At 41.5% G+C, this 17,782-nt stretch overlaps 2 protein-coding genes across 5 annotated transcripts in view; one reads left to right on the forward strand and one right to left on the reverse strand.

The window, feature by feature from the left end:
* The window catches only part of POLR3E (RNA polymerase III subunit E), a 30,685-nt gene extending 29,021 nt beyond the window's left edge, over positions 1 to 1,664 (forward strand). For all 4 annotated transcript variants that reach the window (XM_054212340.1, XM_054212339.1, XM_054212338.1 and 1 more), the window contains one exon: positions 815 to 1,664. In XM_054212340.1, the coding sequence (XP_054068315.1) occupies positions 815 to 871 (57 nt within the window). In that variant the 3' untranslated portion in view covers positions 872 to 1,664. The remainder of the gene's footprint in view (positions 1 to 814) is intronic.
* On the reverse strand, positions 1,654 to 17,628 carry CDR2 (cerebellar degeneration related protein 2). The gene is made up of 5 exons (XM_054212343.1): positions 17,345 to 17,628; positions 11,996 to 12,108; positions 7,187 to 7,335; positions 6,755 to 6,919; positions 1,654 to 5,533 (listed from the first exon to the last, which is right to left on the reverse strand). The coding sequence occupies exons 1-5, from the start codon at positions 17,421 to 17,423 to the stop codon at positions 4,666 to 4,668; spliced, it is 1,374 nt and encodes a 457-aa protein (XP_054068318.1). The 5' UTR covers positions 17,424 to 17,628; the 3' UTR covers positions 1,654 to 4,665.
* Positions 17,629 to 17,782: the final 154 nt, after the last annotated feature.

The raw sequence follows: 17,782 nt of genomic DNA on the forward strand, positions 1-17,782 counted from the left end.
TTTTATGCACAGAGGAACAGACTGACAGGGTTTGTATTTTTGCATCTGCAGATCAAGTCTGCAAACTCTCTTTCTAGCCTCCACACTTAATTTCTTATTTGTTTTTGTGACGTATGAGTCCCAAGACTTCAGGAAAAAAGATGTTTTTCCCTTTAAGCTCCACAGCATCAGTTCTGTAGCAGTACTTAAGCCTGTGTTGAATTACCTAAATGGGAGGGTGGGAGTAAAAGAAAAGAGAAGCCATCAGCTTAGAACTCGAGAGACTTGGTGCTCATCTAATAGAAATAAGAAAATGAGACACAAGAAAACCCGCTTACTGAACTCCTTTGCTGTGGTGCTGACCCGCTGTAAGCTTAGCAACGTGCCCAGAATGCCGAAGCATGGTTCTGAGGTTTGGCAGTTCGCTGTCATAGAATGTTTTCTTGCGATGGCCTTCACAGTCCAGCCCATCCTGGTGCTCCCTTCAGTCCCCACCTGAGCGTCAGCCTGCATTTATCCCTCAGTCCCCCTTGTCCTCACCCCTCCCCACAACCTTTCCCAAGCTGGTTTCTGTGCCATCCCCGCTTCCCCGAAAAACCCCAGCTTCTTGCTGCCATCACATTGTTTGTCCGCCTTGTGGCCTTTCAGCCTTCACCCTCCTGTGTTTGCCATCTTCACTTAAGCTCTACGATCTTCAGGGTGGGGATAAACTGCTGCTCTGGATTCGTGCTCTCTCTCATGCACTGGAGAGGGCACGTCTGTTACTGATCAGACTTACCGTCCCAAAGCCAGACAGTGGCTCCCAAAACCTGACAGACTTTCCCCTTCTCCCTAGGACTGCTGCGTGAGCTACGGCGGAATGTGGTATCTTAAGGGAACGGTGCAGTCTTGACGGCGGTGGTAGCGGTTTCAAGTGACCTCCAGGACGAAAGAGAAAACCTGCAGCGGGCGGCACAGAGTAATGCCGTGGCCTCGGGAGCGTGGGGCAGGATCTGACCTACTTTGGGGCACGTGGGCATTGCAGTCATTGACATCCCAGCGCACTCACACACGTCTTTGCATGGCCGCCTGGGTGCAAGAGCAACTAGGAAGACAACGTGGGACCCTGTCTGCAGCTTGATTAATCTGGGATTTCTAATGTATTTCAATTCTCGTTCTGTTTCGTTATTAAAAAATAAAACCATATACTGACACAGACATGATGGAAAATCATGGTCTAATACTTTATTTTGTAAGTAATGCCAATAAATTAAAATTGTTTACAAACATCCCAGTTTTTGTTAAATACCTAGATGCTCATACTTTAGTCCGAGCATTGTAATAGCCCTTGCAGCCCTCTTTATAGAGAAGACTGTCATATTCATGGAAACGTCAGGCCAGGGAGAGGGGAACAAAATCACTGTCTTTGAACTCTGTGCTACATAGCGATTGTTCTCACCTGTTGTCTGTGAAATGAGTTATTTGGAAAAGCACCTACATTTGAAACATGTGGAACAACTACTGCATTTCTTTTATCGGTGTGGGTTTTGTTTGAGGGAGTTTTTGCATTACTGTATGCAAAGACAGGAAGGTAAGTAACCGAGCACACCCTCTGGAAGGCATCTAGCTGTAGTTATCACACGGCAACAATGTAAAACCTCTATTTTGTGTAATTTTTTTAAAATAAAATTTTATCTTGAAGGTCAGTTCTACCCCCGCCTTGTATTTGTCCAAGAAGAAATGGAAGCTGCACCTGTTCCTTTTATAGCCTGAAGGCTTACGGAGGAAGGAAAGGTCAGGAATGTTTTAGTAGGGGTTGAACCGCTTTACGTCATGGTCTTTAGGGGTACCGAGAGGTGGCTGTCACGCTAAGGGCCTGTTGCACAAGGTGCAGTAACTGATCTTTTGGTTACAGGTTTTTCATTGAAGCCAAACTGCAATGAGTTATCTTACAGGAATATCCTCCTGTAAGCATTCTACAACACGGTTACTTTACTGGTCGTGGTCTTTGCTATCATTTCCATCACATGAGAAGCACAAGGAGATTCTGTTTCATCTACTTACACTCAGAAAAGGCTGAGTTGGGTTGTGGTCTAAAGTAAGCAGATTAAGGTACTTAATCCAGATAAGACTGGCTAAGAATACTGTTAGCATGCTTATGGCATTTCACATTTCTGTGGAAAATAATCTATTTTTAAACTGCTAAAACTCTACCATAATAAACAGTCTAGTGTAGTTCAGTAACCACATCAATTAATTGGGAGGTGTTTTGATTTCAGGCAGGTGTTGCAGCCTTTGTCGTGGTCTGCTGTGTGTGCCCATGGCTGACAGCCCTCCTGCAGCCCCACGCCACGGCCTTGCCTCTGGCTGCACCTATAAAGCTTCTCTGCGGGAGAGCCACAGTCTGAGAGAAGTTACGAAGGCAGGACCCAGCCTTGGAGGGTTTTATTGCACAGTATGTACAGCCAAGTGTTAAAGTACAGTACACCCAGAGCTTAGCGACGGCACAGGTAGCCAAGGGGAAGTTACATTACAGAAGAATCAAGTAGTTCTGTGGAAATCAGAGAACATTTTTGATATTTTTAAAGCATAAAACCTGCGTATATACAAAGTGCTCTAAACTAGCCAACAGTAATACACCACTGAATATCACCTATTTAACCAAAAATTCTGAATTGCTTTTACCTGTCTTCTGGTCCAGCAGGTGTGGATTCCCCCTTCCCCTAAAGCAGTGAGGAATACTAGTAGTAAATAAATTGTGGCTAACAGTGTCATGCCTTTCTTGTTTAAGGTTACTGCCTTCCGGTATCTGAACTGGGGCAGACCCCCAGGTGATAAGGATCTAAGTGAGGGAGATCGTGACAGCACAGGTAACCTGATGGCAGAACAGCAGCTTTTCTCCTTTCTTTCCTCCCTCCCCTCCTTTTTGAACAGCAACGACAAACACAACTATGAGGAGAAGCTACTTAGTTCCTGCTGGATTTCTATCGCAGACAGGCCTATCCCTTTCCACATAGCGTAATCTTTTTAAAATACAAATTTAATGTGAACTCCATCTGAGCTATGTAGGAAAGATGGCAAGACTAGATAATGCAGGTGCCATCCGCACCAAGTTTACTGTTTCCTGGTTGGTGCAGATGGGCACAATTACTAGTCAGACATGTAGCTTGACTGGATTATTTATTTGCCTAGAAAAATACTCACAAGATTCAGATTACCATTTTAAATAATTTTCCAGAATGCAATACATGTTTTAGAGGAACTCCCACAATACAAAGTCTTAATACTGCAACTGAAGGACAGCTGTACACCAGCTAACGGGGTACAGTGTAAGGCTTACAGAGCTGCAACAGCAGCAGCTGAACGAAAGCTGAGAAACTGTCAACATTCTATGTCGACTGTTTGGTACATTGCAGCAATTCAGACAGGCAGTAAGTCGGTTCCCAAGAACAGCTGACCAAATTAACTGTGAGACCCTTTATAAGGAGAAGGACGTCACCTTTCATTGTGCCTTCCCTCCCCTTAATCTCCTTGCCTTTGTTTTCTTCACACTTTGAAGCAGTTTTACAGAACACACTTCTCCGTATTGTTTTTCAGAACTCAAATACATAGGAATTATTAGTGAGTGGAGAAGGAGAGGAAGAACAAGCGCGTGGTCCCCTGTTTCAGTAGGCTCTGTTCCGGTAGCGCCGTGTCCATCCTCCCACCCCCCAGGCAGCACGGAGCAGATCCACAGAAGCTGACACTGGAAGCAAGAGGCAAAACAGAATCATAAGGTTTTACCTGGCCCGTCTCCTTCAAGCACTTGGGAGTCTGTGGTATGTAAGATTAAAAGCTATGCCACTATGTCAACACTACTACTAAAGTTAAATAGCTAAATTGCAAGTTTCTATCTTACCAAATACACATAAAAATGTACTTTGCAGACATTCCACCGAAGAACAGTAGGCCCCAAATAATATAGGAAATCAATTCACAGTATCTTGCCTTAAGACAAAGTGCCCTACATAAGAAACCATACCTAAAAAGCCAGGCGAACTTTACATCAAATCCCTTCTTAGTAAGAAGACGTTTCTACTAATCTGTGGGAGAGCTTAGCGCATGTGAAAACGTCGTATTGGCTTAAACCAAGCACAGTGCAGGCTGCTGTGCCAGCTCTCCACCTCCCTGCCAAAGCAAGGTCAGATAGACCCCTAACTTCGTTATCAAGAATCAAGGAGAGGCTGCCCATCATGCTGGTCAGGGGCTTTGGTTTTGTTAATTTTCTACACAGATGCAATCACAGGGCTAGATCATCACTGCGAACCAAAGGAAAGCCTTAGTCTGGCTCCCTGTGAGAACTCTTAGCTCCGTTATTTTTGAAGTGGACTAAGGAAACTAGCGTCATCTACTGCTCTGGCCAGAGATTAAGTCTAGTACAAAGTAATAGTGTAGTATTAAGCTATGATGTTTGTTTGCTTTACAACCACTAGTTTTTGTAACAGTGCTAAACAACATTAAATCTACTGCTACGTAGGTACAGGGAGACTAGCTGTTAACTAACTAGATTGTTCACTACAGGTCTACAAGCCAATTCAGAACATTCATTTTGAGTGCTCAAGAAACACATCGGTATAAGGGGGTCTTCTGACATTTCTATCAAGTTTTTCCCCTTCTGGACTAACAGATTAGCCGTCAACAGAAAACAGGTCATCAGCGTGTCCAGTGTTACGGCTGAGAGGAGAGGGACTTGTACTTAGCTCTGTGTTCATCTATTTCTTCCTTTGTTTTTCTGATACAGCTAAAAATTTCCTTGAAGAGTGCTTTATATTCAGGAAGAGCATTTGTGGAAGAGTCACTTAGCTCCATGTTTGTGAATTCTTGATTGCCAGCTGAAAGATCGTACTGGGTATTGCCCACATTTAGGTCTTTGGAATACTGCTTCAGCGTTTGTACAGCCTTGTGTTTCAAAGAATCTTCATCCATTTGACACTTCTTCAAAAGTTCCTCATACTTCACTTTCAGAGCATTATACTGAGCATCAACTTCGTTAAGTACAGAGATTCCTCGCTGCTTCACCGCTTCAGCTCTCCTAATGCACGTTTCTTCATGGCCCCTTAGAATGTCTCCCCCTGCAGCGCTGCTTAGGAAAGTTTCACTGCTGCTCCGTTTCAGTGCCTTCTTCTCAAGCTCCGACACAGTCAGAAGTCCATCATCTGCCGGGCTCTGACCAAGCTCCCTTTCTAAAGATTCCTTGAATGAAACGAAAAAGGATTCTGGCACCAATTTCTCTGCATTATGGAATGTGTTTTCAGACTGAAGTATTTGTCGCATTTCAGCCACTTCCACTTCCAGCTCCTCTGCACGAGCCCGATACAAGTCTGTATCAACAAGCCTCTGTTCAAGCTCACAGTTTTCTTTTACCATAAGACTATATTCCTCCTCCATTGTTACCCTTTTCTCTTTTTCTAGGTTAAGTTGGGCTTGCAGAACTGTAACTGCCTTTTTTAAGTTCTCATTTTCTTCTTCTAGAGGACTTAATTGACTATCCATTGAAGTAATCTTTTCTGCAAACACATGATCATAAACAAAATACCTGCAGAAAGAAAAATAAGTATTATCAAATGTAGGAAGTACAGCTGACCACACCTTCTAAAGTCGTCCTGTCCTGGGTAACTAATGAAAGATTTAAACTGTGTGCTGACACACCTCACAGTATGCATAGCGGTCATTTTACTAACCTATTAGTCCATTTAATAATCAGAACAGACTTTGTTAATACTTACGTGCCATCGAATCAAGCCTCTCAGCTTAAGCAGAATGGCAGCTCATTAACAGTTTCAAGTTACAGACAAGCTTATTGAATAACCAGACCTACAATTTAAGTTTAAATAACCATTGCCTCCATGCATCATGCGGTATTTGTGACACTCAGATTTTTTTGCGCAGCACTCCACTCTTGTAACTTTTACCACTACCGATTGTGGAAACAAGTTTCACAGTTGACAAGGCAGTTCTGCAGGATGGTACTTCCACAAGCCTTTGGCAGTTTGAAGGAATCCACTTAACTTTTAAATTGTCAAGACGTAACTTCTTTTTGCATGTAAGGATTTATTCTACAGTCCTACTTCCATGTACTGCTGAAGCCCAGACACAAAAGCCTGTTCTGCCTGTCTGTGCAGGTGCTTCACTTACAAAATTACCTTCTAGGACAGAAGCTAGTTTGAGCTTTTACCCCAGGTGATTGTCCTGATGGGCATACTAATGCAGTTCAGCTGGGTAGAACAGCTCTGCATTAAAAAAGCAGCCCAGAGCTCCAGATACCATTTTACCCGCTTAAGCATCATTTTAACCAGCTTAAGTTTGGGAAAGCTACTGCAGGAATTCTGCCGGCCTTGAAACGAAAATATCTACAGGCATCCATGAAAAGGGTAAGTTACAGAAAGTATTTTGCATTTGGGATACTTGTTTTTCAGATTATCTTGTGTGTGCTTTTATCTGAATGAAAAAAAAGTGGGGTGCAAATTGCTGTAAACTTTCTAGGCTACAATTTGATATGGTTGGAGACTTTGGGAGAGAACCTTTCAAGACAGAAAGTGGAACCTGCAGCTTCTCTCACACAAAGAGCAGTGAGGTCTAGAAGTACGCCAGAAGCAGTGGCAACACCACATGGTGCAGGACTATGCAGATGTTTTCCTAGTTGTGAACATTAGATGTTTTTCTGCTAACTTGACATTTGCACTTGTGTCTTAGTTTTTAAAGCTTTGCTTAAAATAATTTCAGTGTTCTCTTTGCTACGCAAGGTAAGAAGTCTTACTGGCGAAGGTCATACAGCTCCTTCAAACATGAGAAACTGTGCATTGATCTTGGCTGGTCAGATCTCTCGTGGCTCATCTGGCCTCGTCCAGACTTTTTCAATTCTTCTACTTGTCGCTGCAGGTCATCTATGTGTGTTTGCAGATTTTCAATAGTCTCCGTCAAGCTAAAAGGTGAAGGAGTACCATTAAAACATGCAAGCATTTAGTCGAGGACATGGGAATTTCCCATCCCCTCACATTGTAGTTTCTTCTCTGCAGGCTGCTCTTTGGCCCCAAAGACCGTTAAATAAAACTATCCTTTCAATTTAACAGTATTGTAGAACACCACAAGACAGAGACAGCCACCCGCTAACTACACAAATACACTTGGACTGCACTTTTTCATATATCGACTGGGGCAGGCAAGGGGGGATCCAGTAAAAGTTTGTTACCTTAATATCTTTTGTTGTGAAGCCCTGCTCTCCACAACAAGTTTTTGATTAGTGTCTTCAAGTTCTCTTGCTGTCACATCCAGCTGTTCATAGACTTTTGCATGCTGATCGTTCATCTGACGCAAGAGCTCCACTTGCTTTGTGAGGTACTGCAAGATAGTATTGCTGTTACTAGTTTAAACTTGACACAAAGACAGGACTATTATTCTGCATTTTTATTTACATTCATAGAAAAAGACTACTAAGTTTCAGAAATGTAGATTCCGGTGGTTGCCTTAGAAAGCGTTCAGTTGAAAAGGTGCTATCAGTAACTCAGCTTGCCTTTGTCGTGGTGGATCTCGCAGCCTTCTATCCAGAGGAGCTGGGTTTCGTTGTGCAAGCTGTTTACCTATCCTTGCTGCAGGCGGGCTTTTGCCAGTACTCAAGCCTTCTGGATTGGGTTTTTCTGTGCTGCAGCCATCACCGATAGAGCCTTGAATCCAGACTTCAACATAGCCCTCAACTGTCCACTGAGTCCTTCCAAAAGCTGCAGTGGGCTCCAACAGAAACTTTCTAACAGCATTGACCCGACAGGTTTCTTAGCATTAAAACTGAAATATTGGGTATCACTATCCATAATTAAATTTCTTTTCAGATGACCTAAGTTTTGCCAGCCTGAAGCAGCATCAGGTTCAGCAGAACAGAATTTAGGTTGCGGTCAGACTTAAGACAGTATGTGGGCTACTATGTGTCAGGAAGCATCATCAAATTATTGAATTTAATCTTTAATTACTCACGGGGAATTATTCCAGTTACTGTAATCCCAAACAAAGGTCTCCTGCCTTTCTAAAAAATAAAACTCCACATGATGTGTTCTCATTTTCATCCTCTCTGGTTTTACAATTTACAATATAGACTGCTAAGTTTCTTTAATAACATCAGAAAGCTTGGAATTCTCGATCTAAGAGCAGTTAACAATCACCTAAGGCTCTTAATACAAGTGTCTCATATTGTCCAACCCAGGATAGGACTGATCCAGTTTTGAAAATCTACATGAGAATTTGCATCAAACAGACCTGAACGAGAAAACTAACCCTCTAAATCCAAAATACTTTGTTCTTACATAGAATTTAAGAAATATATTCTGTATTATTACATGCTACCTACTGAAATGTAAACTTCAAGTAGGAACATCCAGCAGACTTCTAGGCAGAATTCCTTCTCTCAACATAGGCCTGTTACATACTCAAAACTTCTAATATTCTACTTAACCTTTTACCTCATTAAAAGATTGGTGGGTTTACATTTTAGGCAATTTAAGAACAGATAATAAGTTAATTCGAGGACTAGTAACTGCTGCATACAGACTTCTAGAAGATCAACTTGATAGCAGTTGGCTAGATCCTTTTGTAGCCTGTGTGCACATGACAGAGGATTTACGCAAAAATAGTATGTGGATTAGCAGCAGAATCTCAATGTGACCCATTTCAGATTAACTTTCCCTACTGGTTATTCTCAGAAGGAGCGGGAGGTCTTCAGACTTTGTTCAGCAATACGAGCATGGCTAAACACAGAAGCCAAGGCTTTGGTGCCAGAATTGCAAGTTACTGTTTACTGCAATGGGCTTTTGCAGAAGTTTCGGATGAATGGAGGAGCTAAAGCACCATTTTCTCCACCTTGCATCTCCAGTATCCTTCAGTGCTGGTGTTAAATTGTCCTGCCATAACCAGGGCACCAAAACAAAGTATAGATGTGGTAACAAATACTTTAGAAGTTCACATTTAATCTACCTCCCCTGCAACTGAGCACCTAATGTGAAACAGCAGTTGATGCTTCTTGCGTTCTACCACAGGACAAAAGGAGAGTCAGTATTTCTGAAGTCCAAGTGCTGAGAAGAGATTCAGACAGGAATGAAGTTGCCCTTTCAATCCAGCATTTATTACATCTACAATGACTAGTTAGTGGCACACGTGTCAGCACAGAGGTCAGATGTAATGATCCAAGGCTGTAAAACGCTTAGTATATTAGCGTTTAATATATTAGATGTAATCTTAAGCATCCCAAAGCCTTTGACCCTTCCTTTTTAGTGACGACGAGGTAGTACAAGGTTCAGAATGACTTCTTATGCAGTTCTAGAATTTGCTACCCATAAGATGTAAATTAATAGGGAAAAAAACCCCAAAGATTTACACTGATGTACTGCACTGAAAAAGCTAGTCAAAAACACAGCAGAGTAGCTACAGGAACAGCTGAAAGATCACCTTTAGGTTACAGAGACAAGCACTTGAAAATTAGGAAAAAAAGCATAGAGACTGGATATGTCACTTGCACACGTATCCTGTGCAGTGGGGTATCCTGCCTTGCCACAAAAGACAGAAATATAGATATGAAAACAACTGACTGAACTGCTTTTGCCAGCTAAGTAGTGCACCTCGCATATGCTAACTTCATTCCCATTTGTTTCAGTGAATTCCTTTAACAGTCTCTTCTGCCAGTAACCTAATATATTCAGTTCCTCTACCTTGAGGTTCTCTCTGGGTATCTGAAGGGGTTCATTTGCTTTTCCCTTTTGTACCAGAAATCCAGATGCAAGAGAGACTTTTTCTGGAGAAATAAATGTTTTGAGTTGCTATCACACTTCTAAACTGCACAGGGAAACGACAGGTGGTAGAACTGAGAAGACAGCATGTTATTACTGCAGATATGAATACAGCCCACAGGTGCTTTGACTCAAAAGAGTAAGTTGGGCAAATAAAGGTGCAGGCACTACTTATATCAGGAGCATCACAGAAACTGTTCTTCCATCTCTCTCCCCCTCCTCTCGGAGGAAGCTAACAGGATAACCCAATATACACTCCCAGCCATGTTGGGGGAGAGGAGAAAAGAGAAGAAAGAGGTATCAGATAAAGCCTTCAAAAAGTACTATTGCTCAAGTCTTGATTTGGTTTTTCAATTGGCAGATTATTGAGAGAATAAATTATTCTGTCACTGTCTGCAGTTGTCTGAACATACAAGGACTTGACCCTGCAACACACCAATCACAGAACACTGCTGGGAGGACACTTCTGACCACTTCCTAGGCTGAAGCTCTCTTACGTAGTCAATAAACACTAACCCTCCAAAAAAGCTTAAGGAAATAAACTGGCTTAAACCAACAGGATATTACATCCTTAATGGCACTAGACTATTTCTATAAATGAATGCCACTTAGCAATAATATATTTTCCATATTTCAAGATAGCATGAAAATACAGCTGCTTATTACATAGCTACACTCAGTGAGCTGGGTTAGTTATCTATTGCAAAGTTATGCTGTGTTATTTCAAAAGGTGTGCTGTAACTGTGTTAAATGCTTCCTTAAACGTGGTTGTTCATACAGGTGTTGAGCCTGAAGTAGAACAGTATTTGTATTGCACCTTGAAGTGTTTGTCCTCTCTAGATCTTAAGAATTAATCTTTTTATAAAAACCATTCATGGCAATAAGTTATTTTTAGGTCTCTGCGTAAGTGAATACATTTTTTGTAATGCTATGGCACTAATCTAAATATCAGCTATTCCAACCGTTGTAACACAGAATGAGTAGGATAACAAAGATGACGTTTAGCACATAATAGAGGAAAAGAGCCAAAGTATGAGGTATAAAACAGAAGTATCTTATTAATTTAAAAAAAAACACACAGAAATTGTGCATAACCTAACAGAAATGCTGCATTTGTATTAACATTACTACTTTAAAGACACCTATATATCTGTAAGTATTAAGCTTAGGATTCTTTAAGTTACCTGTTACCACTAGAATAAGTGTTTTAAGTCTTAAGTTGCAGCTGCACAAAATTCACACACCGTCCGTAACTGTGCAAGTACTGCTTGCACAAAGGAACTCGGATTTTGTAAGAGTCTAGTGTATACGAGCCACAGCCTGTTCCCTGTGATTCAGAACCAAACTGAAATGCTGACTACCTTTCCAATATGTTGTCAGTCAGCAAAGTACTGAATATTTAATCATTTAATTATTAGAGACCATGCATTGCTGTCTAACAGCTGAAAAAAATTCATTATGCTGACAAGTAGTCAAGAACTGCAAGAACACAGGCAATATTAAAAAAATAAGTGAATAAATTTGCCAAAAATGGCCAGGTTTCTCCACCAGGTAACACAAAGATGACTGGTTTTGAAAGGATGGTTATGATTTATTTTTTTCCTGGAAAATACAAAACAATATATCCACTTATTATCCAGTATTTAGATACTTTCTAAGTGTTTGTTTTTGCTGTGTTTGTGTTGTGGGTGTTTTGTGTGTTTTTGTTGTTTGTTTTGTTTTTTGTTTTTTTTTTTTTTTAATTGAGATAGACTTTAGTTCCACTTACCACAGCTCAGTTTAGTGGAAATATATATCCTCAGATTTTACTTAAGTCTCTCTCCTGCACTTACCAGCATTTAAATTTCGGTGCTGTAACCGCTAACAGTTTCATATAATAATTTATTAATTTATTTTTCATCATATAATTTAATGGCAAGATCAGCAAAGTTTAGCAATAAAATAACTGAAGTAACTTCTCTGTACAAAAAGAAAAATACCAGTAATTTTTTATTAAACAAGCCACATCCAACATGAAGTTTAAGGGCACAAAGCTTCTGGCAATCAAACAGTTCTAACTACGATGAAGCCTGTACAGGTTCTCAAATTCTCAAAGTAGCAGAAGTGGTTAAAGGCTGTTCAGTATTTTTCTTTAAAGTGTCCATCAGATGTCAAGAAATTCAGATCTCCATTTATGTGCTATTATGCTGCAGATCTAGGTGCTTTAATGCTTGGATCCTTTAAATATTTACCTCTATCTCCTGCAGTTGCTCTTGATTTGTTGCATACATTTGCTGTAAAGATTCTTCTAGTTCAGTGTTACGGTCCAGTAGTGTCTTCCCAAGCTCAGCAGCAAGGTGAAGATCTAAACAAAGAAATCATGTTTGCATGTAAGTTATAGAGCCAATAATATAATCTAATTTTAAAGCATTTTAATCAAATACTTGAGGTGGGTTTTTTTATGGATGTTGTAACTGCTTTAAGTTATTTCCAGTACTCAAAAAGAAAGTTAGGTTGTTACACGTAAGTAGAACATTCACATACCATCTGTAATGCAAGTCTAAGTCAGTCCTGAAACCTAGAAGATACTCTTGTTTCATGAAGCTTCCATAATTCCTCCTTTGGTCCATCAGACGCATCCAGCCATCTTCTCTTCGCTTCCCACCATCTGCCTAGTACCGCACCAGCATCTCTACCCAAGGTGTCCATTAGCTACACTTCGCCATGTTTACAGCACTCAGAAGAATAAGCATAAAAGACCCTGTAAACGTTCATCAGGCTAGACCCAGGACAAAGCTGGCTGCACTCTTATTTGCTTTGCTGTTCTTCCCCATTACCCCTTCACCAAGGAGCTCGGGTCATACAGGACCAAAGTGCTAAACGAAAACTTCAGATGCTTTTTATGGTGAAACAATAATATCAAAAGACATAAAACTGATAAAGAGATGTAAGTATTCTGCTTTTCAAGCTCATAAACCTAAGAGACAAGAATGGTTTTATGTGCTCCAAAGCATCATTTTAAATGTCATTTGTTCTCAGGCACTTAATCTCAATTTCACTTCAGTCATCTTCTATCACCTCCAGGGTGCAGTGACTGTAGTTGTTTCAAATGAAGAAATAAGTCATCTGAACACTCAGTTCCTTTTTAGAGGGAAGCTTGCTATCTATTCAACAGCATCCGTCGTGCTAGACAGTCTATCTTATTATGTTTAAAGACACAAGTAATTTAAAAGCTAACATAATGTGACGAAATAAATCTTGGTGTTATTGCTAAAATTGCAATTACTCTGTGCAGGGTATTACATGTTAAGAATCCAACACATTTCTAAAAATCTCTAATTTTCCACCTCCCTCCCATCACGTGGACCACGACCACGTCATCTCCTGTGTGCATGTAATACAATCTTGTTAGCTTTCACATAGCACTAGCATCACTATGGGAAAGAGACAAAGAGAAGTCAAGCAAAACTTAGATTCACTTCAAGATGACTTAATATACAAGAGACATGTATTGCATCATTGATAGTTGTAGCTAAACACGAAAACACATTGTTTTCATTTGATTAAGATGCCCTTGTTTTAACATGTTATCTTACCTCTTTCCTGCCCTTTCCCAATTATCTTATTTGCTAGGCATTGTAATAGTTAGAACACTGTTCCAAGATTGTTTTGTACTAACCTTCAGTTTGGCAGCCCGTCCAAAATTATTATTCCATCTACATACATAAGCCAAAGACCAAATACAGACTTACAAGGACAAGTGAGAAGGAGCATTTGTCTATTAAGTTGTAGATGTCCAATTCTGGCAAAACAACAGCTGTGGTTTCTCTACACATTCTTTACAGCTACAGTGCATTGTTTCCTACCTTAAGATCAGATTCTTAGAATAAATGCCACAAAAATTATTTAAAACAAATCACACTGCCTGGGAGTTCTTCACAGTTTCAAAAGATGTATGACTAGGGGCTACACAGCATACTGATCTATACTTGGGAGTTTGTCCTCGCTTTTTTCTAGCTTATCTTAGCTTTTTCTTTGTAGTGCCACTTGTGAAGGGACACTGCCCATTCTAGAGCTGGGGTTTAAAGTATTTGGATAAGGAAACTTTAAGGTGTCCTGCTCAAGTTTTTTCCCATTTTTAAACAGAGATTGTATGTTTTTTACACATGGACAGAATAACTCCCAGTCAAACACCAAGCTCTATCACATGACAGAATACTGGACTCTTCAAATCCAGTGAAATCTATCATCCTATATGAAATGCAGTCTTGATTCACAAGTTCTTACACAATGCAATCTTTACTAGGAGCTACAATCTTTAAAGCTAGTCAACACTACTGGCATCATTCAAGGCAAAGACTAAATAGTCCATTCTTTTATTTTAATAGAATAAGAGCTTTAGAGAGGATTTAGGATTATGTTAAAGACGTAATGCGTAATGGAATTACTTGCTGCCATTTCTCTTCCCAAAGTGAAAGTTTGTTTTGATGTTTAAGTACGTTTAGGAGTTAATAGTTTCATTCTTAAATGCCCTCTCATCTACTAAATCAAGCAGCACATACCACACAGTACTTGGAATACAATGTGATTAATAGAATTCATGTTGTTATACTTACACACTCATTCTGTTCATTAGAATGGCAGACGCACAAATGAGTTACTATGGGAGAAGCGTGCTATTTTGTAATCAAGGCAATTTGTTTCTGAGGGGTAGATGACAAGTGGAAGAGCTCAGGAACATGCATTAAAACCCTAACTCCTAGAGAAAGCAAGAAGTGAAACAATTTCACCTCTTCTAAAATTAAGAATTTGCTTTGCGCCCATTTTACTACATTGTTAAGTACATATAAGCCTTTTATAGAGCAAATTTTACGAGTGAGATGTGCAAGATATATATATTCTCCAGATACAGAAGGAAAACATTTACATTTCTCTTAGAGAGTTACTGTACAATACTAGAAGCACACTGCATTTTCTGTTGTAAATTTATGAAAAGTAACAGCTAAGTTCTGCCACAGACATGCATTTTTCCTTTCACTATGAAGATGTCAGCAGAGAGGTTTTTAATAATGCAAACTGCATACGTGCAGATCTTAAGATCTTCATTTTAGTAAATCTGATCAGTTGTAGTGGTGTTTAACAGCTCCACCAGAAACCTCTAAAACAGAACAAGACTTCAGTGATAGGTCTTGTGTGATGTTAAACAGCTCTCACTTACCAGCACTTCACAATCTCTTCTGACAGTGTTACTATAATCGAGAAAGACAAAAACAGTACCAAAATCCTTCTCTTCTACTTTTTCATAACCCACCTAACAATGATTCAGAGACTTTTCAATCTAAAAATAAGCCTGGGCTTTTGTCAACAGCAAAAGGCACTCGTAGTTCAAGCTATGTAAGTAAGCCTGGTTGAAGTTTCATTAACTGTAAAATTAAACCTTTTGGGTTTTTAATTTATTTTTTTTTACTCAGCTTCATATTTCCTATTCTATGTTCAGATTACCCTCTGTTCTGTTAGAGTGAGTACCAGCGAGAGGTAAAAAGAGCAGTCCTCTAAAATAATTCTTTTTCAAAGGCTAGCATACTGCAGCAAAACATCTATGTTGCAGAAGGAAGGATACCTGTTCCCATCCTTAAAAAGGATTCCATGATCATACTGTTCTCATGCACAGCATGCCAGAAAAGCCCACCTTCATTGTCAAGGCAAAAGCTTTTGGTGTATATGAAGACTACCAATGTTCTTCCAAAACCCAAACCTAATTTCAAGTTTCAAAGACTGGCAGACAAGGACTACAGGCTTGTTTCAGGGTGCTTCATAATGTTTTACAACATAGGTTTTCTCATAAACCTACTCCTCAGTTTCTAAATGTGCACTGATTGTTTGGGTTGTGAAAAGTTTTGAGAGACCTTGATAAGCAATCTTATTCCTGTGTTTACATACGTTGGTATTGCTTAGTCTTAGGAGAAGGAAGAGTGTCTTTCAGACCCCAGGAGTAAAGTGTTACAGGAACATTGTAAAAAAACCATTCCTGTATAGAATTTCTTCTTTGCATTTCAACTTGCCCATCAGTTTATTTTCCTCCTTTCCGTTTTGGCAAGGCTATCATCACTTCTATTTAGGCTTGTAAAGAGATAATCCCCAGAAAAAGATTGTTTAAATGTTGGGAGAGCGTTAACCAACCTTCAAAACGCACAAACCTCTAGAGCGGAATACTGTTTCTTAAAAGCTCAGAGCAGAGAGACAAATGATGATTATTTCACTAATTTTAATTAAAAAATGAAATTAAAGAAACATCAATAAGACAAAAAGTCAGTTGTTATACATTGTGAAGTCTATTTGTAGGTCTTCTACCCCACAAACACTGACATAGTAAAAACATTGCTAAATCACATCTTCAAATTTTCAACTCTTCTCTTTGACAGCAAACTACAGTTTCAGGATCTTATTTAAATTGATTAGTTTATATCCTAGAGCCATGAAAACATCTATTTTCAGGAAAAAGTACCTAAATACAGGTTTCAAACAGTTAGCTATTTTATAGTCAAAACATACAATTAGAGAGACCTATTCCTGTCTCAAAAAAAGTTTCTGCTGTCAGATGCCTGATCTCAGGATGAAAACAGCTTAGCTAGAGCTTTCAAGAGTACCTTTGTTTATACAGTTTATAGTGCAGTAGCACCTACCAATCGCAAGAATTAGTGTACTTCAATGTAAAAGCCTAAGGCTGGAGCAGGTTTGCAGGAAGCCACCTCACTGCTTTGAGCTGGCCTTTTAAGACAAACTCGGGATTAATAACAAAAAGCAGGACTAAGTAAATACCAGTCGCAAACGACACTAAGCTCTTAAGGAAACTGCACATTCTTTCTGTATCACGTCTGTAGAAGACTCTTAGTCCAATTATACTTGGTGTATTCCTGTGACTCCTTCCTTATCTGTCAAATAACTTTTACCTCTTGCACGCAGTGTTTAAGACCTATTGACAGAATGACATACAGGAGCTAGATACGTATAATTATGATGCACAGTGGAGTTATGCGTATATTTTTAAGATGACTTTGAAAGTTTTTAATAGTGGACCTGCAACTAATCGACCAGAGCCGCATTTACAACTCCGTCGCCTTAAGCCCTTAGAGAGAGGCTCAAGGGGCTCCGCACAGCCCGCCCGCCGACCCTCGGTCGCCGCTTTACGCCTTCTCAAGGGGCGACTTCTCGGGGAGCCGCCTCCCGGCCCCCTCTCCGAGGGACGCGGGTACGGCTCGCCTCGCCCGCGGCAGCCCCTTCCCTCAGACAAAGGCGGCTGAGTCTTCATCGGCAGCGGCGGCCCCTCTGCGCCCAGGGCAGCGGGAAGCGCGGCCCTGAGGGGAGACCGGGCTCCCGCCTGCCACGGCCGCGGGCGGCACCATCCCCGCTCCCGCCGCCGCCCCACGATCCCCGCCATCGGCTCCGGACCCTTCCCGCCGCCCCGCCCGAGCGCCGGCGTCCCTCCGGGCTCCGCGCCGCCGTTGTGGGGGTGCCCTGCGCGCGCCCGCCCGCCGCCCCCTCCCCTCACACGCCCTCCCCACCGCCCCTGCCCTCACACGCCCCCCGCCGCCCCGGCTCACCTTGCTGCAGGTCCTGCTGGTCGTACCAGGGCTCATCCTCGCGGATCTCGAACTCTTCCACCAGGTTGTCGGCCAGCATCGCGCCCCTACCCCTCGCGGCGCGGCAGCAGGACGAGGCGGCAGCGCGCCCGCGGAGCGGACCCCTCGCGGCGGGCGGCGGCGGGGCAGGGCAGCCAGCAGCCGCTCCTCGCCTTAAAAGCCGCCTCCGGCCATTGCCGAGCGTTTCCGGAGTTTGCCGAACCTCTCCCCCTTCTGGCCGGGCTGCGCCGAGCTGCCGGCGGCAACGTGGCAGACTGCGGCCGCCCGCCCGCCCACCGCCTCCCCGCGATTCAAACACAACGCCCTCGCCTCTCCTGCGGGGAGCCAATGGGAAGCCGTCTGCCAGGCAGATCGAAAGAAGCCTACTCCAATCACAAAGCGAATTCATGTCAAGCCGCC

Source organism: Rissa tridactyla, chromosome 8 (genome assembly GCF_028500815.1).
Source record: "Rissa tridactyla isolate bRisTri1 chromosome 8, bRisTri1.patW.cur.20221130, whole genome shotgun sequence".
In the NCBI taxonomy this organism is placed as follows: domain Eukaryota; kingdom Metazoa; phylum Chordata; class Aves; order Charadriiformes; family Laridae; genus Rissa; species Rissa tridactyla.

Coding starts and splice junctions, on each gene's coding strand:
- CDR2 (XM_054212343.1), bottom strand. CDS start 17,423: ATGCTGGCCGACAACCTGGTGGAAGAGTTCGAGATCCGCGAGGATGAG. Junction 6,920..7,186: donor TCACAACAAAAGATATTAAG/GTAACAAACTTT, acceptor TTCACCTTTTAG/CTTGACGGAGACTATTGAAA. Junction 5,534..6,754: donor GAGCTGTATGACCTTCGCCA/GTAAGACTTCTT, acceptor TTCTTTCTGCAG/GTATTTTGTTTATGATCATG.